The sequence below is a fragment of the Ornithorhynchus anatinus genome, chromosome 2, assembly GCF_004115215.2.
Source record: "Ornithorhynchus anatinus isolate Pmale09 chromosome 2, mOrnAna1.pri.v4, whole genome shotgun sequence".
Taxonomy (NCBI): domain Eukaryota; kingdom Metazoa; phylum Chordata; class Mammalia; order Monotremata; family Ornithorhynchidae; genus Ornithorhynchus; species Ornithorhynchus anatinus.
Window position 1 is genome coordinate 105,524,003 of NC_041729.1, and position 22,723 is coordinate 105,546,725.

The 22,723-nt window shown below is 49.0% G+C and overlaps 2 protein-coding genes across 2 annotated transcripts in view; one reads left to right on the forward strand and one right to left on the reverse strand.

Moving 5' to 3' along the window:
* Positions 1-22,317, forward strand: part of TRAPPC3L (trafficking protein particle complex subunit 3L) — a 28,826-nt gene extending 6,509 nt beyond the window's left edge. Inside the window, exons 3-6 of the mRNA XM_039914598.1 lie at positions 1,052-1,149; positions 3,483-3,582; positions 17,639-17,824; positions 21,549-22,317. Coding sequence (XP_039770532.1) covers positions 1,052-1,149; positions 3,483-3,582; positions 17,639-17,824; positions 21,549-21,668 — 504 coding nt within the window. The 3' untranslated portion in view covers positions 21,669-22,317. The remainder of the gene's footprint in view (positions 1-1,051; positions 1,150-3,482; positions 3,583-17,638; positions 17,825-21,548) is intronic.
* Positions 9,331-15,569, reverse strand: CALHM5 (calcium homeostasis modulator family member 5). The gene is made up of 2 exons (XM_001507765.4): positions 14,694-15,569; positions 9,331-11,413 (listed from the first exon to the last, which is right to left on the reverse strand). The coding sequence occupies exons 1-2, from the start codon at positions 15,249-15,251 to the stop codon at positions 11,024-11,026; spliced, it is 948 nt and encodes a 315-aa protein (XP_001507815.1). The 5' UTR covers positions 15,252-15,569; the 3' UTR covers positions 9,331-11,023.
* Positions 22,318-22,723: the final 406 nt, after the last annotated feature.

Consider the following 22,723-nt stretch of genomic DNA (forward strand, 5'->3'; position numbering starts at 1 on the left):
TCTACCCACGATTTTGTGTTTGTGTGAGTGTGGGGGGGTGTGTGCTTATGCATGAGCATGTGTGGCTGAGATAGGAAATGATTAAAGAATCGTTATTCTGCAGTAATGTTCTGAGCCTGAAAGCAACAGATGGTTCCGTGGCATTAGAGGATAACTCCTTTTCCCTGCAGGGAGGGAAAGAAAAATTTTATTAGTTCGGGGTGTGTGCCTTTTCCTCTTACTATGAACCTTTAGGAGGATCTGGGAGAGAATGATGAAGGTGGCTCATGGCCATGATTCTGAGCGTGAAATGATTAAGCAGGTCCTCCAAGAAAGGGTGGTGTTTCTTTCAATAAACCCACCAGGACCAGCCACCTGAGCACCCAGGAGGAACCCAGGGGTCTGCAGAGATCAGTAAATGAGGAGTCCATGCTGGGTCACTGGACAGAAAGTCAGGGAGAGTTGGGAGTGTTGGATGGCCCGTCCCTAGCCGTGAGGGTGGATGTCCAGGAGGGCGACCAGCACACGATTCCCCCCCAGGGGACTGGTGAAGGAACTATTTGTTGCTGAATTGTACTTTCCAAGCACTTAGTACAGTGCTCTGCACACAGTAAGCGCTCAATAAATATGATTGAATAGCCCCCCCTTCCCCTCTGCTCCTCCTCCCCTCCTGTTTCCCCTTCCCCTCCTCTCAGCACTGTGCTAATTTGTATATATTATTTATTACCCTGTTTATTTTGTTAATGAGGTGTCTATCTCCATGATTCTATTTATCTTGGTGATGTTATCTTGTTTTGTTTTGTTCTGTTGCTTTGCTTTCTGCCTCCCCCGTTTAGACTGTGAGCCAGTCATTGGGCAGGGATTGTCTCTATCTATTGTGGATTTGTACATTCCAAGCACTTAGTAAAGTGCTGTGCACATAGTAAGCGCTCAATAAATACGAATGAATGAATGAATGAATGAATGAATGAATGAGACAGCCTGGATGGGATTGGGTCAGGTCTGCTTGTGTTCTCGGCATGTTGTTCCGAGACTCCCAGAGCTAACCCAGTGCTGTCTCTTTGGCTCGCAGAGCAGAGACCTCTTTGTTCTCACTTACGGAGCCCTGGTGGCCCAGCTGTGCAAGGATTTCGAGAAGGATGAAGACGTCAATCAGTATCTGGACAGGATGTAAGTGGCAGATGCCGTCGGTTCCTGCCATTCATTCAATTATTGAGCACTTACTGTGTCCAAAGCACTGTACTAAGCGCTCCACAGGCCCCTTGTGGCACTGCTGGGACCATGGAGCTCTCAGGCCCTATGAACCTCCATGGTCAGCCCTCCCTTGGTTGGGTGGGCGCAGCAGTCTAGTCTGACCCCTCTTCCCCCCCAGGAATGGAGGGGCCGTCTGTCCTGGCCATATGGTGGAGGGGGGGAGGTGGATGGATTTGGGGCTCCTCCCTCTAGGCTTTCATGAGGACGGTTCCCTGACCCCAAAGTAAGAGTTACAAAAGCCCACATCGCTTTGGTTTTGAAATGGGCCATAGCCAAGGGCTTTCAGAATCAGAAATGTCACCTAACTCTCTTACAAAAACAAAACAAACCATCAAACAAGTAAAATTATTATTATTATTATTACGGTACTTGTTAAGTACTTACTATGTGCCAAGCACCGTTCTAAGCCCTGGGATTGATACAAGGTAGTCAGTTTGGACACAGTCCATGTCCCACATAGGGCTCACACTCTTAATCTCCATTTTACAGATGAGGGAACTGAGGCCCAGAGAAGTGAAGTGACTTGACCAACATCACACAGCAGACAAGGGGCAGAACGGGGAGTGGAACCCATGACCTTCTGACTCCTAGTGCTCTAGCCACTATACACAACCTTCTGAATTGGGCCATCAACTAGAAACCAGACAGGGCAAAACTTGGTCATGAGATCGATATGGCCAAATGAACATGATGAATTTGCTTTTGGGGCCACTGTCGTCCTTTGCTGCTGTCCTTTGCTATGTGCTTTTAATGCCCAGGATGCTGGGTTGAGTGCTGGGATGTGGTACAGAGGCAATGAGGGAGGTCCGGGGTCTGGCTCCTTGGGGATCCACAGTGTAAAAGAAGAGAGGGGGATGATCAGACCTTGATGATCAGATGGGAAAGACCTTGGTGAGAGAAGCTACGGTGACAGTACCCTGGATGTGACTGGGGTTGTTAGGGTGACTGCTGCAGAAGGGAGGATTAAAGTGCCTGGAGCAAGCTCCTCCCTGAGCTCTCCTTGGGTTGGCAGCTAAAGAGGTGTTGGAGGAAAAGCCCGCACTAGATGTTGATGAAATATTCAGCCCTGTGGGGAAGGAAGTTCTGTCGATGAATCTTTATTTCACGGCTTGCTGGTCAGGCTGGACCGTGGTCCGGGCCCTGAGAGGGTCGAGCAATTGGTCAGTGTCCCCGCATCCCGACATCCCCTGTTGTGGCCAGTGCCGGGACTGAGAGTCCTGCATCCCTGGACATGGGTCCGGAGGCATTTCCGAGCTTGGCCAAAATGTCTCTTTCCTGCTACCTGTCACCTTCCAGCTTGCCTCTGGAGGAAACCCTTCTGTTCAGGCCAGAGGTCGGAGGACTGGCAGGAGGATGCTAGGTGCCGGACTTGAAGCATCTTGCCCATTGTGAGCCTCCGGGGAGTGTGCTCAGAATCCAGCCAGGAAATAGACCTCTGTTAAAGGAGGGACTGACTCTCCCCCAATCAATCAATTGGTTGTATTTATTGAGCACTTACTGTCTGCAGAGCACTGTCCTAAGCGCTTGGGAGAGTTCAATATAACAGAGTTGGTAGACGCATTCCCTTCAGTTGGCAGCACTTTCAGGGCAGCTATCGGGAGGCAGGGAGAGATAGTGGAGGGGATGCTTCTCATGCCTGGTGAGGCAGCAGTAGGAAGGGCACTAGTTTCCTTTCACTTAAGCCTCTCGCCTGTTTCCTATTAGGCAGCAAGCTCCTCGAAGGCAGGAGCACTACTAACTTTAGTGTGCTTTCCCAAGTGCTTAGTGCAGAGTTTGGCACACAGCAGGTACCTATTAAATACCATCTGCTGATTCTGCCCTGCATCTCTCCCTCCCCATCACTGCCTCCTCCTCTGGTCCAACCCCTGCCGGACCAAGCGATGACCCTCTCGGCTCTGGTCGCTGCAGCCATTCTCCAGTGGTTCTTATCTCCAACCCTGGCCCAGAGCAATGTTTCTCTAATCAAGGCACTGACCAGGGACTCATCTCCCCTAATGAAGCCTCACTGGGTCCACCCCATCCTGGGCTTTGTCCCCAAAAGGGACACCACAGCAATTGGAGGAAATCTGTGTCGGTTGTCCTGGACACCCACCCTCATGGTTAAGAATGGACAGTGAGTGTGACACTTTCAACTCTTCCCTTTCTCCACATCTTTCCCCTTTCCCTCCAATAGCCCAGCATGGACCACTAGTCCATGGGTTTTAGGCAAACCCCTAGAGACCCAACCATCCCGTTCGGCTTTTTCACAGGGGATACAGCATTGGAGTGAGGCTGGTGGATGACTTCTTGGCTCGTTCCTGCGTGCGAAGGTGCCGGAGTTATTCAGAAGTGGCAGATCTGATCGCTCAGGTAAGGATATTTAGGACAGAGATGGCTGGAAGGCCTGTCCCTAGGGGCTTTAGCCTGTCCCAGGCTGCCAAAGGTTTAGATGCTGTGATAGACAGAGATGGGTTTCACTTGGGGGAAATGTCTCAGGAAATATTCTCTATCAAAAAAGTGTCAGCCCAGGTACCTTGAGAACTCTGTCTTCTCCCTGAATCTTCTTTCCTCTCTACCTGCTCCACTAATCCTCTTCTCTCTTCCCACCCAGTCACCCCTCTCCTAATTACAGTGGAGCTGTACTACTCTGTTTCAGAATCTAAGTCAATTTTGCTGGAGAGAGACCATTACCCCAGGTTAGGGCTGAGGGGCCCTGGTGGACTGGGGGGGAAAGAGTTGCTGGTTTCGAGTTCCAAATCGGGGGGTCGGGATATTGCATCAGGAGAGTTCTTGGGCTGTGTGCCTTGTTTGGTGTGGGAGAGGAGGCCCAGTTGATGGCAAAGAATAATAATAATTTTAATAACGGTATTTGTTAAGCACCTAATATGTGCCAAGCACTGTTCTAAAAGCTGGGATAGATACAAGGTAATCAGTTTGTCCCACATGGGTCTCACAGTCTTAATCCCCATTTTACAGATGAGGTAACTGAGGCACAGAAAAGTTGTGACTTGCCCAAAGTCACACAGCTGAAAAGTGCTGTAGCTAAGATTAGAACCCATGACCTCTAACTCCCAAGCCTGTGCTCTTTCCACTAAGTCACGTTGTTTCTCAAAGATCAAGACAATCACAAATATAGACCCAGCAAACAGTGGTCATCATGGTCTCACTCTGATCTCTTTATAACACTTCCCCAGCAGTCTGAGTCAGGGCCATGCCCTGGGTACAGAGAGGGTCAGCTGGGTAAATCAGGTTTACAGCCTCCTCCCCAACCCAGTTCAGCAACACAGGGTGCCTTGATTGTGGCAAGAGGTGCACCTGGTTGGTGAGGCCTGGATTTCAGGGAAATTCCCCTCAAGAGGTCGTTAGCAGAAATCCCCAGAGCGAGATGACATCTCGGGGTGGGTGGAAGGTGTGCAACCATCATATAGCTTTTTCCAGTATCCTGCTTCTCCTGTCAGAGACATCATCCTGGGCTGGAAGAACTGTGGGGCTCATCCAGGGAGAAGTGGCTTGGGGTTTGATGAGAGAGAAAATAAGACAGAGAGAGACACAGAATTAGCAGGGGAGAGAGCGAGAGAGAGCATGACAGTGAGGGAGCAAGGGACACAGAGAAAAAGAGTCGGAGAGACAGGTAGAGTGAAGTGTAGGTGATAATAGAGGGATATGATGAGTGGTTTATTCTGGGTTCTTGGAGAGAAAGTTGGTTTGAGAGAAAGGAGGCTTAAAGGTGTTAGAGGGCCCATCTCTAACTATGAAGATGGATATCCAGGAGGGCGAACAGCACACAGTTCCTCCATGTATCCTGAGCTTCTTGTTGGAGACAAAATCCTGGGCCGGGTGGGCCATGAGGTTATCTCAGGAATAGCATTACTCATGGTGTGGTGTTCTTATAGGAAGTAATAATTTTCAAAGAGTCTTTGAGCAGCGTACACTGAGATCCTGTCTCAGACTGGTGATCTTAAAGAGAGTGATATGTGTTTTTGTGTGAGTTTATGTATATGTGAGTGTGCACATGTGGGTATATGTGCATGTGTGTGCAGTGAGTGTACATTTCAAGATGCTTCGGCTGAGCCACCAGGCCTCCTGACTTCATTTACAATCCACTTGGCCTTGTATGAACTCCGCATATCAGCGAGACAGCAGACCGGCTTTCTCCCAAGTCAGGTCTCTTACGGTGGCTGACTCTGGAGCCTCTGAATGACTTAGATTGAATACTTCATCTTTCTCGGTAAATATTGCAGCACTGATGCTTTCTCAGCAAGATTAAATGAAAAGATCTAGGAATATGCCAGCCTGGAAGCCTTATAAATCGAGGACCTCTGGCTTTCAGGTTGAAAGGTTGGGATTCGATCTAGTATACTGGTTTGCCCTGTCCTTATGCTTTTAAATCTAATGATGTGAGTTGGAATTTTACCTTAATTAAATAATGAAAGCAATGGCTTTCTGCAACGTGAGAGGGAGAAATCAATAGGGTAATTGAAAGCAAATGTTTATGGGATGCAAGATAGACAAAACCGCCTAAAGGGAAGCCCGGGAGGGGAATTTGAAAGCTTCATATTTTAAGGAGAAGCTCATAAACCGGGGCGTGAAGGATCTGGTCTAGGAGAGTCTAGTCAGGTAAGGAACTCAGATAAATGAGCCACAGGGTCCCATTTCCAAGGCTAGGGCTTCTAGAAGGACTGTCAGTTTCAGACCAACACTGGCCCTTGAAGGATTACGGAGACCGAGGTGGACATGTTTGACCATTGCTGCCTGCCCTCTATCCTATCCTAGCCCTTCTCACCAAACCAGGCCTGGGACTGACCGCTCCAAGAATGGGGTCTGTCCTGAATCTGTTTTCTCTCCAGCAGACACAATCCTGTATCAGGCTGCACTGCTGGACTCAGGGCGGATCACTGCCTAAGCACTTACGATATCCTGCCTTGTCTATTGCATCAGCCTCCTTGCTGACCTCCCTGTCTCCTATCTCTCCCCACTCCAGTCCTTACTTCACTCTGCTCCCCGGATCATATTTTTAAAAAAGAAATTTCAGTCCATGTCTCCCCAATCCTCAAGAGCCTCCAGTGGTTGCCCACCCACCTCCATATCAAACAGAAACCCTTACCAACAACTTTAAAGCACTCAATCAGCTCACCCTCTCCTACCTTTCCTCTCTGCTCTCCTATTACAGCCCACTCTGTGCACTTCACTCCTCTAACACCAACCTTACTCACTGTACCTTGATCTTGTCTATCTCGATGCCAACCCCTTTCCAACATCCTCCCTCTGACCTGGAATCATATACGATGGACCACCACTCTCCCCTCCTTCAAAGCCTTATTAAAATCACGTCTCCTCCAAGGGGCCTTCCCCAATTAAGTTGTCTTTTCCCCAACTCCCTCTTCCTTCTGTGTCACTTATGCACTTGGATCTGAACCTTTAAACACTTGATATTCTCTCCATGCTCTATTCCACAGCACTTGTGTACATATCCATAATCCATTTATTTTTTTTAATGTCCATCTCCCCCTCTAGGTTCCTTATGAGCAAAGAACATGTCTACTAACAAGTGCTTATTTCAGTGCTTCTGCACCCAGTAATAAGCACTCAATACTACTGATTTTCTTCACCAATATCATTGGATTGTATTAAGTGCCCGCTATGTGATTAGCTTCTGTGCTATATGGGGCTTCTGTTCCATATAGAGCACCATACTGGTCCCCTACTGGGGCTTTTCTGGGTGCCACTCTTTGCAGGGGACTGAACAAGATGCTTACTGTGGACAGGTGCTCTAGAAAGTGCTTAGGGTATAGGCAAGAAAACACAAATGTGCAATCAGTGGTATTTATTAGCTGAAAGAGCCTGAGGATAGATGTAAATAACAAGCCTAAGTGAATGAATGAGTTGGAAAATAAATAAATAGATAAGTACATGAGTGTTGAGGTGACTGATGAATAGATTGGGGGATTCACCAGGGAAGGCTTCCTGGAGGGGGTGAGTTTTAAAGAGTGCTTTGAAAAAGGGGAGGGATATAGTTTGGAGAAGCTGCTGGGCAGGGAGTTCCAGATGGGTCAATGAATATGAAAGGGCTGAGAGGCAAGATTCAGGACTCTTCTAAAAAGTCACCTCCTCCAAGAGGCCAGGCCTCCCCCTCAGCCAGGCTTGCATTCTTAAGTCAAATGATGGAAATATACACATATTGCCCATCTCCAGGGTATTTGTTTGTGCCTATTTGCATCTCTGCAAGTCCAGCTTTATCAGATTTGATGTTTATCATCTGTTTGCTTACCTCTCCATTAGCCTCTTCTCTGTTACATCCCCCAGGGCTGAGAAGGAGGCTTTGCACAGAGGCGCATAATCAATACTAATGATGAGAAGGCAGTTAATAGCAGTGAGAGCTGGTGCTGGAGGATGAGGCCATTAGGGCCACTGAGAAAATGGGGATTCTCCATTTTATTTTCCCAAATGATGGTTCATCTCGCCCCAGGTTACCGAGCCTCCAGAATGCATTCTTCTGTTGTTAAATAGTGAGTCACCTGAGGGCTCTTCACACCAAAGAGAAAACCAGGAATCAGGTGAGAGCAACTGGAGTGACCCCAGTCCCTCCACCCCTTTTTATGGTATTTGTTAAGTGCTTACTATGTGTCAGGCACCAGTTCTAAACACTGGGATAGATAGAAGATAATTGGATATAGTCCCTGTCCCACAGTGGACTCACAGTCTTAATCCCCATTTTGTTGATGAGGTAACAGAGACACAGAGAAGTTAAGAGACTTGCCCAAGGTTACATGGGAGACAGGTGGTAGAGTCTGAACTAGAACCCAGGTCCTCTGACCCTCAGGCCCGTGCTCTTTCCACTAGGCCACATTGCTTCTTCCTGTCCTACGACCCAGCCTGCACATTTTGCCACTCTAATGCTAACCTTCTCCCTGTATCTTGATCTTGTCGATCTTGCTGTCGACCTCTCCTCCTCACCCTGCCACTGGCCTAGAAAGCTCTCCCTCTTCATATCCACAGACAATTACTCTCCCTTCCTTCCACACCTTATTGAAGGCACATCTTCTCCAAGAAGCCTTCCCTAAGTCCTCCTTTCCTTTTCTCCCTCTCCTTTCTGTGTCACCCCAACTTACTTCCTTCTTTCATCTCTCTTCCCACCCCACAGCATTTATGTACATATCTGTAATACATTTATATTAATGTCTGTCTCACCCTTTAGAATGTAAACTGGTTGTGGGCAAGAAATGTGTCTGTTATAATGTTATATTGTACTCTTCCAAGTGCTTAGTACAGTGCTCTGCATACAGTAAGCGCTTAGTAAATATGATTGACTGACCGACTGATTTCTTCCTGCAGCCCACTCCTGCTAGGAGACTGGTCAATAAGTAGAGAATCTCTCTCTGCTACAAGTGTAATGTTGCATATTATTTCTCTGCCCCAATCTGTCCCAACCCATCAGCCTATGATTCTCCTTCTCTCTTCCCCCTTTCCCCTTTCCTCCTCTTACCCTCCTCCTCAAACAGGGGACTGTGGGGATCCTCTAAGAGGAATTGACCCTTCAGGTTTGATCCTTTTGCACCTCTGGGAGACCTAGTTGCAAAAAATGTTTAATCCCTGTTTTTACGGAATCAAATATCAGCCCATGAGTGCTCAGATATCAGCCCATGAGTGTCACTTCCCTGGGTGAGCCTCACGGTCCATGCAATGGCAGGAGCAGGTCGCTCAGAAGAACCATGTTCTGGGTGTCTCTTGGTCACTCTCCCCTCACGGTAACTGTTGGACCGACCAACCTCCCTCACTTTCCCTCTAGTGATCCAGCATGGACTCAGTCTATGGCTTTATAAGAACTCTTCAGGAACCAGCTGGTACCTCCAACTGCATAGCTTCCAGTGGGAATGCATTCCCCTCCCTCTCTAGGTTAAAAGGGTTTCCGAATAATAACTGTGGAATTCTGAAAGCATTTACCACATGCACTCTTCTAAAGCACTGGGGTTGATATTAGCTGATTGGATAGAGTCCCTGTCCCATGTAGGGCTCACAGTTTAAGTTGGAAGGTGAACAGATATTTATTCTCCATTTTACCAATAAGGAAACTGAAGTCTCTAGTTAGGTGACTTCTCCAAGGTCACCCACTAGGTAAGTGGCAGAGCTGGGATTAGGACCCAGGTCTCCTGATTTCCAGGTTGATGCTCTTTCCAATAGGCCATGCTGCCCCTATTGCTTTTTTGTTTTGAACTCATCACCCTCCAGCTCCAGTGGGTTCCTCATGTCCTGTATATAATTAAATTCCCAAGCCCCAAGCTCCAGGCCACTAACAGGAATTCAGAAGGCCAAACTCAGCCCTTCATAGAACTAGGTTGGATTATAGACACGCATCTGCCCAGAATGGGTTAAGCGTTCACCTGCCTAGATGCAGGGAGCTGGACCATATGACTTTCATGGCCTCTCCCAGCTTTGGAGGGCTGATTTTCTAGAGTTGAGGGAGGATGAAAGAAGGAGTGTCCACACTTTTGGACAATGCCAACTTCCCAGCCAGGAAAAGGGGTACAGAGGAAGTAAGAGATAAGTTAGAGGGCAGAGGGTGGCTCCTATCTGCTCTCTAGCTACCACTCCTACAATGTTAGGGGCAAAGATGGGATACCAGGAATGGGGGTGGAATGCGGGGATCATGTGCTGGCATTACCCTCCCTGCGTACCCCCAGCAAGCTTCTTCCTAGGCTGCTTGTCCCAGGAGGTGAAGACCCTGTGCTGACTGACACTCAGCAGCCTTGCCCCTTCTCTGGGCCACCCACCCCCCAGCAACCTAGACCCCCAGGCCAATGTTTCTGACCTTTAGGACCTGCATATTTGTGTTCTGGTGATTTTCCTTGGGCAGAGACAACCCCAAAAGTGCAATCTCCACATGGCCTGAGGCCAGGATCTCTGCCTCCAAGTGCCATTGACAGTCCCCCCACACCCCAGCCCATTTCTCCTTCTGCATTCAGCTCGGGCAGGCATCCCTGCTCTTCAGTTTTGGGTGTAGAATTACCCTCTGGCTGCACAGGCTGGTGATCCGAGTAATCCCCCGAGCCTGGAAACCATGCTTGCCTGCCTGTGCGAGGAGCCTCCCTTATTGAATTAGCTTGTGTTCCCAGGCCAACATCGGCTGGCTCTGGCGCCTGGGAACAGCCCATTACAGCAGGCAGGTCAAGGCTTGGCGCTGGTCCAGGAAGGCAATCTTCTTCCCTCTGTCCCGCTTCTCCTCACCTTACCCTCTGTCCCTTCCCACTGGAATTATCTCAGTGGGCTGGAGCCAGGGCAAAGCCTCAACCCCTGAATAGCGCACCTCTGGTTCAGCTTCCGAGCGACCCCATCTGGGATCAGCCCCACATTCCATCAGGTCCAGGATTCTGTCTCTGACAGGGCCTTGGAGGAACTGACGGCCGGTTGATCTCCTGGGCACCCACCCTCATGGTTAGGGATGGGCCATCTGACACTGCAACACTCCCCTCTCCATCCCTAGCTTTCCCCCCAGTGACCCAATGTGGACAGCTCGTCTGCACGTCATCCCAAATCCCCCGGCCCTGTTGGTCCTGCCATCAGTACAGCTTCTTAGAACATCAGACCTGTGGCAGAGTCATTCCCGGATCGACTCGATGGCCCTTCCAACTCAGGATGTTGTCTCCATCCAGGCACTGGGACTGCTAACTTCTGTGGGTTGGTTGCCCTCCGGGATGCCAGTTTCCAGTTTGACAGAGAAATTGGGAGGGAGATGTACCCCTTTGGGCCCTCCCATCCAACACCCATAATGACGGGTGTTGGTTGGGGCCCCCGAGGAGCCCCCAGGGGCCAGAGCCTACACGGCATGGTGGCCGTCCATGAAGTCCAATGCCATCTCGGAGCCAGTGGGGCTTCTCTTCATGCCGCCCTCGACCACGCGGTGGAGTGTACTGTAGTGCTGCTGGCCAGGGTGGAGCAAGTGGAGGTCTGATGCATCTTCCCAGGCCTTGATCGAGGGCAGGGCGAAGGGCTCAGACTGCTTGTTCTCCAAGAAGCACTGCAAGTTGCGGGCGCTCAGCTGGCCCGCGCGCTCCTGGAAGGCTTTCTCGATCTGCTCCCTCTCCTTCTGGGCATATATCTTCCAGAACTTCATCTGCAGGTGGCTGACTTTCGACCAGCACCTGCTGCAGCAGGCTACCAACAGAGAGACCAGGGATATCACAGAAATCAGAATCCAGCCCAGGATCTAGGAGGGAAAGTCACAAGATTATCATCATCACCACCAATCATCAGTGGTATTTATCGAGCACTCAGGAGGTACAGTGCAAGAGAGTTGGTAGACATGTTCCCTGTCCATGATGAGCTTACAGAATCAGGGAGGGGTTAGGGGAAAAGGGGACTCCTGTCTGTGTCTGAGGCCCTGGAGTCCATGGGAATTGGACATAAAAGGAATCTCATGGACTACAAAAGTCTCATCCCCCCGGCAATAACCCAATAGTCGGACCTGCCTCTGGTCCTCAACTCAAGCTGGGAGGTGGTGAAATGGTGAAATGGCCAGAAGAAGGAGAATGAAGGAAGAGAAACAAGGGACTTGGACCTTCAGACCTGGGGAGCTGAGGGCTGGCTGGAGCTAGAATTTCTTCAGGAAAGTGCCTTTCAGCCCTGCTGTGACTTGGGCAAGGCCTGAGGAGTGCAGGGGAGGGTGGATGTTCAGTAGCTGAACAAATGCGTGGTTGGCTGGGGGCTGGGTTGTGTGGCCTAGTGGAAAGAGCATGGGCCTGGGAGCCAGAAGAACCTGAGTTTTAATCCCGGCTCCGCTGCTTGTCTGCTGAGTGACCTTGAGCAAGTTGCTTGACTTCTCTGGGCCTCAGTTACCTCATCTATAAAATGGGGATTAAGACTATGAGTCCAGTGTGGGACATGGACCGTGTCCAACCCGATTAATTAATATATACCCCCAGCACTTAGTACAGTGCCAGGCGCATAATAAACCCTTTACACATACCATAAGAAAAGGACCATGAGTTACCAACCAGACGTGTTGATGCCTTCTCATTGGTGGGAGTGATGTCCGCTGTGGCAGGGCCATCAATTTTGGGGCTAATGTTGGCTGGTGAGGATGCAGGAACCTCCAAGGGAATGGCTAAATGGAACTCAGAAGAAACTGGGTCATCCGGATGGGATCAGACTGTGAGCTCGTCTTTACACTGTGAGTTTCTTGTGGGCAGGGAATGTGTCTGTTGTTGTAGTATTGTACTCTCCCAAACTCTTAGTACAGTGCTTTGCACATAGTAAGCACTCATTAAATATGATTGGATGAATGCGTGAATCAGAACCCCTCATCTCTCTTGCTCTGCAACCATTCTCTTGCAAAACTCAATCGCCACATCCTCTTTGCTACATCTCATTGAATCTGCAATCCTTCATCTCAACTTGCCTCCAGGATATCTCCATTTGGAGGTCCCATCACCACTTTAAACATAACATGCCTAAAATGGAACTACTCATCTTCCCTTTTAAATCGATACCCCCCATAACCATCATATCTCAGTCAATAACACCTCTATCTTCCCTGTCCCAGAAGTCTGTAGCCCTGTTACTGTATTCAACGTTTTATTGCTTTTTTTATGGGATTTGTTAAGGGCTTACTACATGCCAGGCCTCGTACCGAGCACTGGTATTGACATAAGATAATAGGGTTGCACACATCCCTGCCTCACACAGGGCTCACAATCTTAATCCCCATTTTACAGATGAAGTGAGACCAGAGAAGTGAAGTGGCTTGCCCAAGGTCACCCAGCAGAGAAGTGGCAGAGGTGGGATTAGAACCCAGGTCCTCTGATTCCCAGGCCTATGCTCTTTCCACTAGGTAACACTGTCTCTCTCCCTGCTCAACTCTCCCTGCAAAATCCTGCCCCTTCTTTCACCACATCTCCTGGCTCACCCCTCCAGCCAAACAGCTACCATCTTGGTACATGCTCAGGTTATATTACAATTAGACTATTGCATCAGCCTCCTCACGGGTCTCCCTGTCTCCAGGCTTGCCCTGTTCCAGTTTACACCGCACACTGCTGCATGGATCGTCATCTCGAAGTGTCGGTTAGCCCACATCTCTCCACATTAAGCAAAAACTCCTCACTGTTGGCATAGATTTAGGAGGGCAGATAAGCACTTCAACTCTAGACCCTCCAAGTGGAAAGAGCCAGTCAGAAGATCTGGGTCCCAATACCAAAGTCTGTTCTGACACAGGGCCTGGGATGAAGCCAATCTGTCCCCTGCTTACATCTGACGGATATGATGGTATGCCCACTCCAACCTTATCCCCCGCCCCCCATCATTGGAAACAGTCTAGGGTTCATGAGAAAAGCCATTATTTCATTCAGGCCGAATCCTGACTTTCCTTAACCTCACAGTAGTGTCCGTGCCATTTCTGGGCAGTCATCTATATATTCGGCTCCTTGCCTCCTCTCTTCTCCCTCCCCTCTCATCCTCCCTCTCCAGAACAAACACAATTTCTGTTTTTCCTGCCACAAAGGGCAAATTCTTGCGGGCTTGGGAAATTCAGCCCTTAGAAAGTCAGAGTAAAGAGTCATTGCCCAGTGAATCTGGGTCCTGGCTGGAGCTTCAGTGTTTTCTAGTACAGAGAAAAGTAACATTTGGGAAAACTTCAGCACACAGATTCTTTCCACCCCCCCAGTAAGGATTTGTTTTCTCTGCTGCATTGTCACTGCTGAACTTTAATCAGAGTAAGCAGTTTCTAAAGTAAAGTGCTGTGGGGCTCTAAGTCTCTGGAGTTTTTTTTCAGTTCCTGACTGGTAGTTTGGCAATAGTATGTGGGGAGCGAATAAGCTTTCTGTTCCTTCCTAAAATGAAAAAGCCACATGATCCTGAAGAAATTATCCTGGACCTCCGATGACCCGTGATATTTTGAGCTTTTCCTGATTTGAAAACTTACTATTCCTCCCTGTGGAGACTGAAAAAAATCTCACGATCCTGTCTAGACAGGGGAAGCAAAGGAATGCAGGGATAATTCTAAAACCTTAAATTTATAAAGTAAAGCACTTTTAGGCTCCCAAAGTGTTTTCCCATCAATGGCAACATTCTTGTGGGGATGCTACCCCTACTTTACAGATGAGAAACTGAGGGTCAAGGAGGTTAAGCGACTTTCCTGGGGTCAACAGCAGGGTAGGGCCAGAGCCAGGATTTGAACTTGAGAAGCACCATGGCTTAGTGGAAAGAGCAGGGACCTGGGAGTCAGAGGATGTGGGTTCTAATCCCTTGTCTGCTGTGTGACCTTGGGCAAGTCACTTCACTTCTCTGGGCCTCACTTACTTCATCTGTGAAATGGAGATTAAGATTGTGAGCCCCATGAGGGACATGGACTGTGTCCCATCTATCTCGTATCTATCCCAGTGCTCAGTACAGTGATTGTCACGTAATAAGTGTTTAACAAATGCCATTTAATTTTTTTTTTTAAACCCAGATCTCTTTTCCCCCAGATACACCGAGCCCCATTGCTGTCTTACCTGTGACTGTGCCTGCAGGGCCCGCTTCAGCTCCTGTGTGTCCTGGGAGGTCAGGGCTGTCTGCCCACAGACCACCTTGTGTAGCTCCTCATGGCACTGGGGGGTTTTGCCCTCGCACACCGCCCACAGGAGGCCCTTCTCTGACGTACCACTCATGGCGCATTCGTAGAATGTTCCATGGAGCAGAGCCACCGATAGCCACATCAGCGGGGCCACCAGCGCTTCCAGGGTGACCCGACTGAAGATGCGGAAACCACGGAGGCAGGTCCTACAAAACGCTGGTGACCCCACTGATGTGGCCTTCGAGGAGCTCTTGCAGCAGCCGGTGAAGAGCCTCCATGCCCTGTTGTTGAGGAAGTAGCTGATGACCAGCAGGACCCAGGCAGGGGCCAGCAGGAACACCATCCCATATGGGAAATTGTTCCTGTTGCAGGGGCACTGGAATGCCACTAGAGAAAACAGGCGCTCCCCCCCCATGGTCAGCAGAGCCATGAAGCTGTAGCCGATGGCAACTTTGCGGTCCACCAAGAATCTCAGGATGCTCTGAAACTTCTCCATGGCCGGAGCCCCCGGACAGAATAGGGAAATGAAGCCTCAGTGGCCAACAGCACCGGGTACTGGGATCCAGTGCCGGGCCCCTCAGCCCCAGCAGCGATTCTGAGTCTCTGCCTAGAGAGAAGTGATGTCATTTCCTCCCAGATACGATTTGTTATTGCTTTCTCCTGGCCTGTCTCCTAGACTGCCTCCTGCCCCTTCTCCCCATTAAACTGAGTACGACAAAGCTGTCTGTCTATCCCTGCAGTGGCAAGGGGGTGGTCAGGGCAGAGATGCCCCCCAACCGGCCAGACCAACAGCCCGGGCATCTGATCAGGTGGCGGAAGCCAGGGTTAAGGGAGGGGCCGTTAGCTCTGACAGTTGTCTCGAGTCTTGGGCTGGATGGGAAACAATATCTTTCTTCAGAAATGAGCATTTCCTCCCAGATATGCTCCGCTATTGCCGCCTCCTGGCCAGATTGCAGTCTACCCTCTTGTGGCCCGCTGAGTCTTTCTGTCCTTCCATCCCTGTGGTGTGGCTGGAGAGCAGGGCTGAGTGGAGAAACCCCTTTTCCAGGAAGGTTTCTGGGCTGGCAGCCAGATAGGCTCCCTTCTTCTTTCCCTTTTCTTCTTTTTTTTTACTTTTGGCATTTTATTGAGACAGAGAGAAGGATACACTTTGCTGACCATCTTGGGGATGCCAGCTAAGCTTGAAAAGGGCTGGGAGTGAGGGAGATTAATTCTTCATTTGGCAGGGGCTGGCTGGGTGGTTGGGGAGGGTAGAAGCCACATGCGTAGTGGTTAGAGCACAGGCCTGAGGATCAGAAGGTTGTGGGTTCTAATCCTGGCCCTGCCACTTGTCTGCTGTGTGACCTTGGGCAAGTCATTTTACTTCTCTGGGCCTCAGTTACCTCATCTGTAAAATGGGGATTGAAACAATGAGTCTGATGTGGGACAAGGACTGTGTCCAACCCGATTTGCCCCAGTGCTTAGCACGGTGCCTGGTACACAGTAAGTGCTTAACAAATACCACAATTATTATTATTACTATTATGGTCTATTTCTCTGATTCCTGAGGCCAGTCTAGTCATCCCCCAGGCAAAGACATTCTCCCTACTACTTAGACTCTGAGCGCCATATGAGACAGGGACTGTGTCCAGCCAAATTCCCTTGTATCTACCCCAGCACTTAAGTATTCGACGCATTATTATCAAGTGCTATCAAGTCATTCCCAATTCATAGCGACTCTATTGATATATTTTCTCCAGGATGTTTTATCTTCTGCCATAATCTGTAACCTTGTTAAAAGTTCTTCCATTATCGCTGTTATGATTTCTATCCATTTAGCCACTGGTTTGCCTCTTCCATGTTTTCCCTGGACTTTTTCTAGCATAAGTGTCTTCTCCAGAGAATTAGTCCTCCTGATGATGCTAATCAAAGTCGAGTCATTTGACCTTCCAAAGATCACATTGACTTAATTTCCTCCAAAACTCATTTGTTTGTTTTTCGGGAAGTCCATGGTATTTGCAAAAACCTTCTTCACATTTCAAAAGAATCGATGCTCTTTCTATCTTGTTTCTTCACTGTCCACTTTCAGAGCTATACGTTTCACTGAAAACACCGTAGAATTGACCATTTGTATTTTTGTGGCAATTGACACATAGCTAGTGTTTAACAAATACGATAAAAACAAAAGAAGTTGGACCCCTGCCCCATCACTTTGGGTGGCAGCCTGGGGCCTGGGGTGTCTGGAAAGGGCAGTCTCCTGGAGCCCCGGCGTCACTCTGGAGTTGAGAGAGCAGAGATAGTCACCTGGCCAGGGTGAGACTGGTCATGATCTGGTCTCTAGACAGGCTGGGCTTGGAATTAGAGGGCTGCTCTTTGACCCCCACATCTGGAACTGTGGGAGTTCAAGGCACCAAAGAGCTACTGGAAATGGGATTCATTCTGCAGCACCAGAGCCACTCCCAAATTTGACTTAGAATGGTAAAGCTGGTAAGTGAGTGGTATGGGGATGGTACCTTTGAATTATTTCTCTTTCCTAGAAATCCCCTTCAGTGTTGTCATGGAATATGTTTCTGGTCCAGTGCTCCACCTCTAGAGTACACCTTCTTCGCAGGGGTGTCTGCGATGGCATGTTTTGCCTATGAACTTTACGTACGCTCTTGAGACATTTCACTCCCTTTTAAGTGCTGCTCCAGTGCTGAGCAGCTCTGAGGCAAGGTCAGTCTCTGTGCTCCGGTGGGTGCTGCTGGGGTGGTGAAGACGACTGCCTGGGCACTGCCTGGGGAAGCTAGTGTGCACTCAATAAGACCAATGAGGTTCACTGTATTGGAAGTGTGGATTTAGGAGAATCCCCCAGTCACTTAGGTCTAGCTGAATTCTTAGGAAATGTGCTTTTGCTTCCGGTAGGTGGCTTTCAAGATGTACCTGGGGATCACGCCCAGCGTCACCTGTAGCAGTCCAACAGCGAATGAGTTTTCCCTCATCCTGGACAAGAACCCTCTGTCAGATATTGTGGAGGAGCTTCCGGCGGGGCGGTCCGGACTTTGCTACTGCAGCCTGCTGTGTGGTGCCATCCGAGGGGCACTGGAAATGGTAATGTTCTCAAGGTGCCCAGAAGTCAGTGTCAGTCTAACCGGGCCGTTGCTAGGTGGGTAGAATCCCTGGTGAAAGCCCTTTCGATAGAGACACGGGGCAGTCAGTCAGTCCATCGTATTTATTGAGTGCTTCCTGATGTGCAGAGCACTAGTACTAAGCCCTTGGGAGAATACAGTGCAAAAATGAACAGACACATTCCCTGCCCACAACACGCTTAGAGTAGAGATGGGGAGACAGACATTAATATAAGTAAACATATTACATATATTTATATAAGCACTGTGGGACTGGGAGGGGGAATAAATAAAGGGAGCAAGTCAGGGCGATGCAGAAGGGAGTGGGAGAAGTGGAGGAAGGGCTTCCAACTTTAGGTTCACCTTCTTTCAAGGGTACAGTAGGCCCAGGTTTTTTTAAAAAAGAATTACAGTTAGGGTTAGGGTTAGCTTCCACAGCTGTCTAGAATAGACTCAGAACCTTGCTTAACTCAGGTCTACAAGCACACTCAGAAGCTTCTGAGCATAGTTGTCGAGACCTCAAATTGGGTGTTTCTGCCTTTATTAGGTCTGTGCAATCCACCTGCTGACCATGGGCCCCGCCACCAATTGCTTCCTCTTCACCACACCAAGAGTCAACTGCTTGCTCATCAGTGACTCCCAGGGCAAATGAAAGGCTTCCAGGTCTCATTCTTCCAATTAAAACATTGGTTTATGATTTGTCTTTCCAGCCCCCTTCTCTGAATGGAGCCTTCAGGCAGGATCTGATTGGTAGGCAAATCTGACTGTTGACTATTTGCCCTGCTCCGATGGGTGGAAAACCTTGCCCGTTGAGACTGGTGCATCAGTGACATAATCCCCTCTGGTTTTGAATGTGGGAAACTCTGTTCAGGGGCACTCGGCAACCATTGTATGTTGCTTCTTGCTCGTTGCGGGCAGGAAATGTGTCTGCTATTGTGTTGTACTCTCCCAAAGACTTAGTATCGTGCTTTGCACACACTAAATGCTCAAAAAATAAGTTTGAAAGAATGAATTAATGGCAGCAGATACTCTGTGTCCTAGGACTCCTGACTTCCAGTCTTAGGCTCTTCCACAACCGTGGGAAGGTGGGAGAAGGGCAGTTTGGATGTGGCAGGGAAGGTGTCTAAGATGAGTCAGATGGGTATCCTTGGACCCTTCTGGGCCTAGACTGGAGCCCCAGCTCAGTCCCCAGGCCTGTGGTTGTGGGGAGTGGGTCCAGAACCGCAAGGGGAGGGTGGGGAAGGGCCTTATGAAGGCTACTCCAGAGACAAGTGACACCCCAGGGAAATACAGCATGGCCACTCTGAACCCCCATTTGCCCACACACACCATGGCCACTGTGAGAGTACCACCCTGCCCCCTCTTCTTTAGCCGCATTGAAACTGAACCTTAGTAAGCTTGAAAAAAGTAATAGCCATTTCAACGACTATCTTTGGGGAATCTTTGCCCAACAGAAGGATCTCTGTCCATAAAGTCAGATTTGGCTTCATGGTGCCCCTGAAAGCCCCGCTCCTCTCACCCCCTCAACCCTTACTCAAAATAAAATCAGGCCTTTTTGCTCATCAGTGATCCTGGGGAGGGGATGTGTGCAAGCAGTGGACATTTTGGCCTTAAATCTCTTCTCCTGTTGTGGCAGCACCAGTGGGACTTTGTAGAGCTGCCACCACTTGAGAGAAGCAAAGAGGAGGGGGAGGAAAGGGGGTGCAGGTGATCCAGGGCTGAGTGGGGAATGGTGGAAGACCCTGGATTGACATGGCTGTGGAGCCCTTCACTGGATATTTTGGCAAGGCCAGCAGAATCCCCTTTCAGATTGGGACCAGGCCTCTGAACTTCCTGTGGTTTCGATCTACTCGCTGCATTGGGTCAATCTACGATGGACCCACACTGGAGGTGGAAAACACCCCAACAAAGCCTAAAATGAAAAAAACCGGTCACTGGTCCATTGGAAAGGCCACGGGCCTGGGAGTCAGAAGACCTGAGTCCTAGTTCTGTCCCTGCCCTGCTGTGTGACCTTGGGCAAGTCAATGAACTTCTCTGTGCCTCAGTTTCCTCTTCTATAAAAAGGAATAATTACCCCTGCGTCTCCCTGGCTCATAGGGATTTTGTGAGGACAAAATGAGATCAGTGATGGGAAAGTGCTTAGGGAAAAATTTGAAAGGCAACTACAAATTAGGGGCATTATTATCATCATCATTATTGTTCAGAAATAATAGTCTCTTACACTAAAACAGAGCAGATAACTTGGGGTCCAGCGTTTGGGTATTTCACATGCTTTTATCTCAGTAAATCCTGATGACTGCAAGAAAGGTAGGCCAACAGTGTCTTTGAGGGGTCGGGAAAGGAAAATGTTTTAGGAAGAAGAAAGAAGGCTTGAGTATCAAATATTCATGCCTCTAATTTCAATGTTTAATTTTATATTCATCATTTATTTATACAACGTTTTTAATGCTGCAGTGCCTCAAAAGGTCTCCGAATGTGGTGATTCAAATGACTCTGCCGTTTGACCGATGGCAGAATTATTTATGGCAAATCCACATCAGAGAGATAATTGAAGGATCCATTTGTCGTTAGAAGTCCCGGCTAGGTTAACTACGCGATATCACGAGTGTTTGGAAGTGAGAGTCCCTGGTCATTTCCCCATGAGGACTCTCTGCATTCTGAAAGCTTCAGAGATTTGTGGGGGCAAAAACCACATCTGGAAGGGGAGGTTGGGGGACCTGGATCTGTCCAACACCAAGCACAGATCTACAACCTTTGGGATTGGAAGAGGGAATCTCTGCTTACTTTGAAATGAGAGGGGGTGGGATTCAGTGGATGATGTCTAACAACTTAAGGTGAGCGGCTAGGGCATCGCCGTTTTTTTTTTTAATGGCATTTGTTAAGTTCTTAATATTTTCCGGGCACTGTTTTAACTACTAGGGTAGATACAAGCCAATCAGGTTGGGCACAGGTCATGTCTCATATAGGGCTCACAGTCTTAATCCTCATTTTACAGATTAGGAAATTGAGCCACAGAGCAGTGGCATGACTTCACACAGTCATGTGGCAGGGCTAGGATTAAAATGGAGGTCCTTCTGACTCCCTGGCCCATGCTCTATCCACTAGGCCATGCTGCTTCAAGAACAATGATGCTGGGGTGTTCAGTCATGTCAAGATGTTTTCTTAGAGGAAGCTGTAAGGGTGGAATACTGACAAAATCTATGACATTGATAAATCTAAGAGAGACATGTTACCTGGGCTTTTATAAATGACAGTCACACCCAGAAGTACTGAAGCCTCGGGCAGCCAAGCCCAGAGGTTCTGAGGCCTTGGGTCCTGATAAGCCTGGTTATAAATTAAGTCCTGCTGCTGCTGCTGCAGGAAGGATCATGGGGGTCTCAGTCTCCTGCTGTGCCAGCCGGGCCCCACTCCAGGGGTGGGGCTGGAGTCCCTGTGTCCCCCTCTAGACTGTAAGCTGGTTGTGAGCAGGGAATATGGTCTGTTATATTATTACATTGTACTCTCCCAAGTGCTCAGCACAGTGCTCTGCAAACAGTAAGTAATCAGTAAATACGATTGACTGTCTTAAGGCCAGAGGAGGGGTCGTGGTGGGCAGGGAAAATGCGGCCCACTACTCCCATTGTGACCAAGACACCAGCCAGGCCATGAGCCTCAAAGAGAATGGGTGGCATTTTTCAGAGCACTGAGCCAGGTGTGGTGTTTTCCAGGTCCACCTAGCAGCCAGCGTCACATTCCTGCAGGACAGGCTGAAGGGTGACAACGTGACTGAGATCGGCATAACATTCCTGAAGAAGCTGGAGGAGAAGAGGCGGAGGCGGAACAAGTGAGCGAGGGCAGGTGTGTCCACGGAGGGTGCCTTAAGTGGGGGAGCCGAGCAGAGGGTGCAGCGGCCCCTTCGAGTCTGGAAATCAACACACAGGCTTGGGATAGACTCAATCAACCGGGAGAGCGTGCGGCTGGGCCCAGGAAAAGCCTCCCGGCCACCTTGCCTTTTCGCTTGTAAAATTGCAGCATCTCTGACTTGCTAGGCCATCTGCAGGTTCAGGCCTCCAGGATGCCCTTAGCAGGAATGTTCAGATGCCACAGGTCCTGCCCATGAAAATTCTGCTCATTCCATCTTCGAGGACTCGGGAGCAGAAACCAAAACAGGCTTTGCCAAAAAGCATCGATGCAATTTCCGGGGGGCCTTCTCTAATTGGTCTCCACCTATCTGGTCCGCCCATCCTGCCAGCCACCTCTGCCCTCATGGAGCTATATCTTTATTCCATTTATCGATTCGTTGTTTTGCTTACCATTATTGTTATTAGTTGCATCAATGTTTTTCCTCTTGCCCTCATTATATGTTCAGAATCTGTGCCTGCCTGCTTCTGCAATGGACAATGACTGTCTTCTATTTTTATGGTATGCACCCAAGAACTAAGTACACTGAGTTCAGCAGGCACTTAGTACATCACTTAGTTGGGGGAGCAGCGTGGTATACTGGAAAGAGCACAGGTCTCCAGAGTCTGAGGACCTGGATTCTAATCCCAGCCCCACCACTTGCCTGCTGTGTGATAATGGACAAGTAATTTAACTTCTCAGTGCCTGTTTCCTCTTCTGTAAAATAGGGATTTGATACCTGTATTCACTCCTTCTTAGACTGTCAACCCCATGTGAGACAGGGTTTGTGTCCTACCTATCTTGTAGCTACCCCAGTGCTTAGCATATAAGTGCTTAATAAATACCATTATTATTACTATAAACTCAGCACATCCAGCACCAATTCAGTGCTGGACACCATCTCGGGGCAGAGATTTATATTGAACACCTCGTGGGTTAGGAGAATGCTACACGGTACTGATTACCAAAATTAACAATAATAATAATAATAAACAGTACCTGT

What these genes read in the sequence shown, in the direction of transcription:
- CALHM5 (XM_001507765.4), bottom strand. Translation starts at nt 15,251, where the DNA reads ATGGAGAAGTTTCAGAGCATCCTGAGATTCTTGGTGGACCGCAAAGTT. An exon ending in CCCTGCAGGCACAGTCACAG is followed by an intron (nt 11,414 to 14,693) that starts GTAAGACAGCAA and finishes TTTCCCTCCTAG; the next exon opens with ATCCTGGGCTGGATTCTGAT.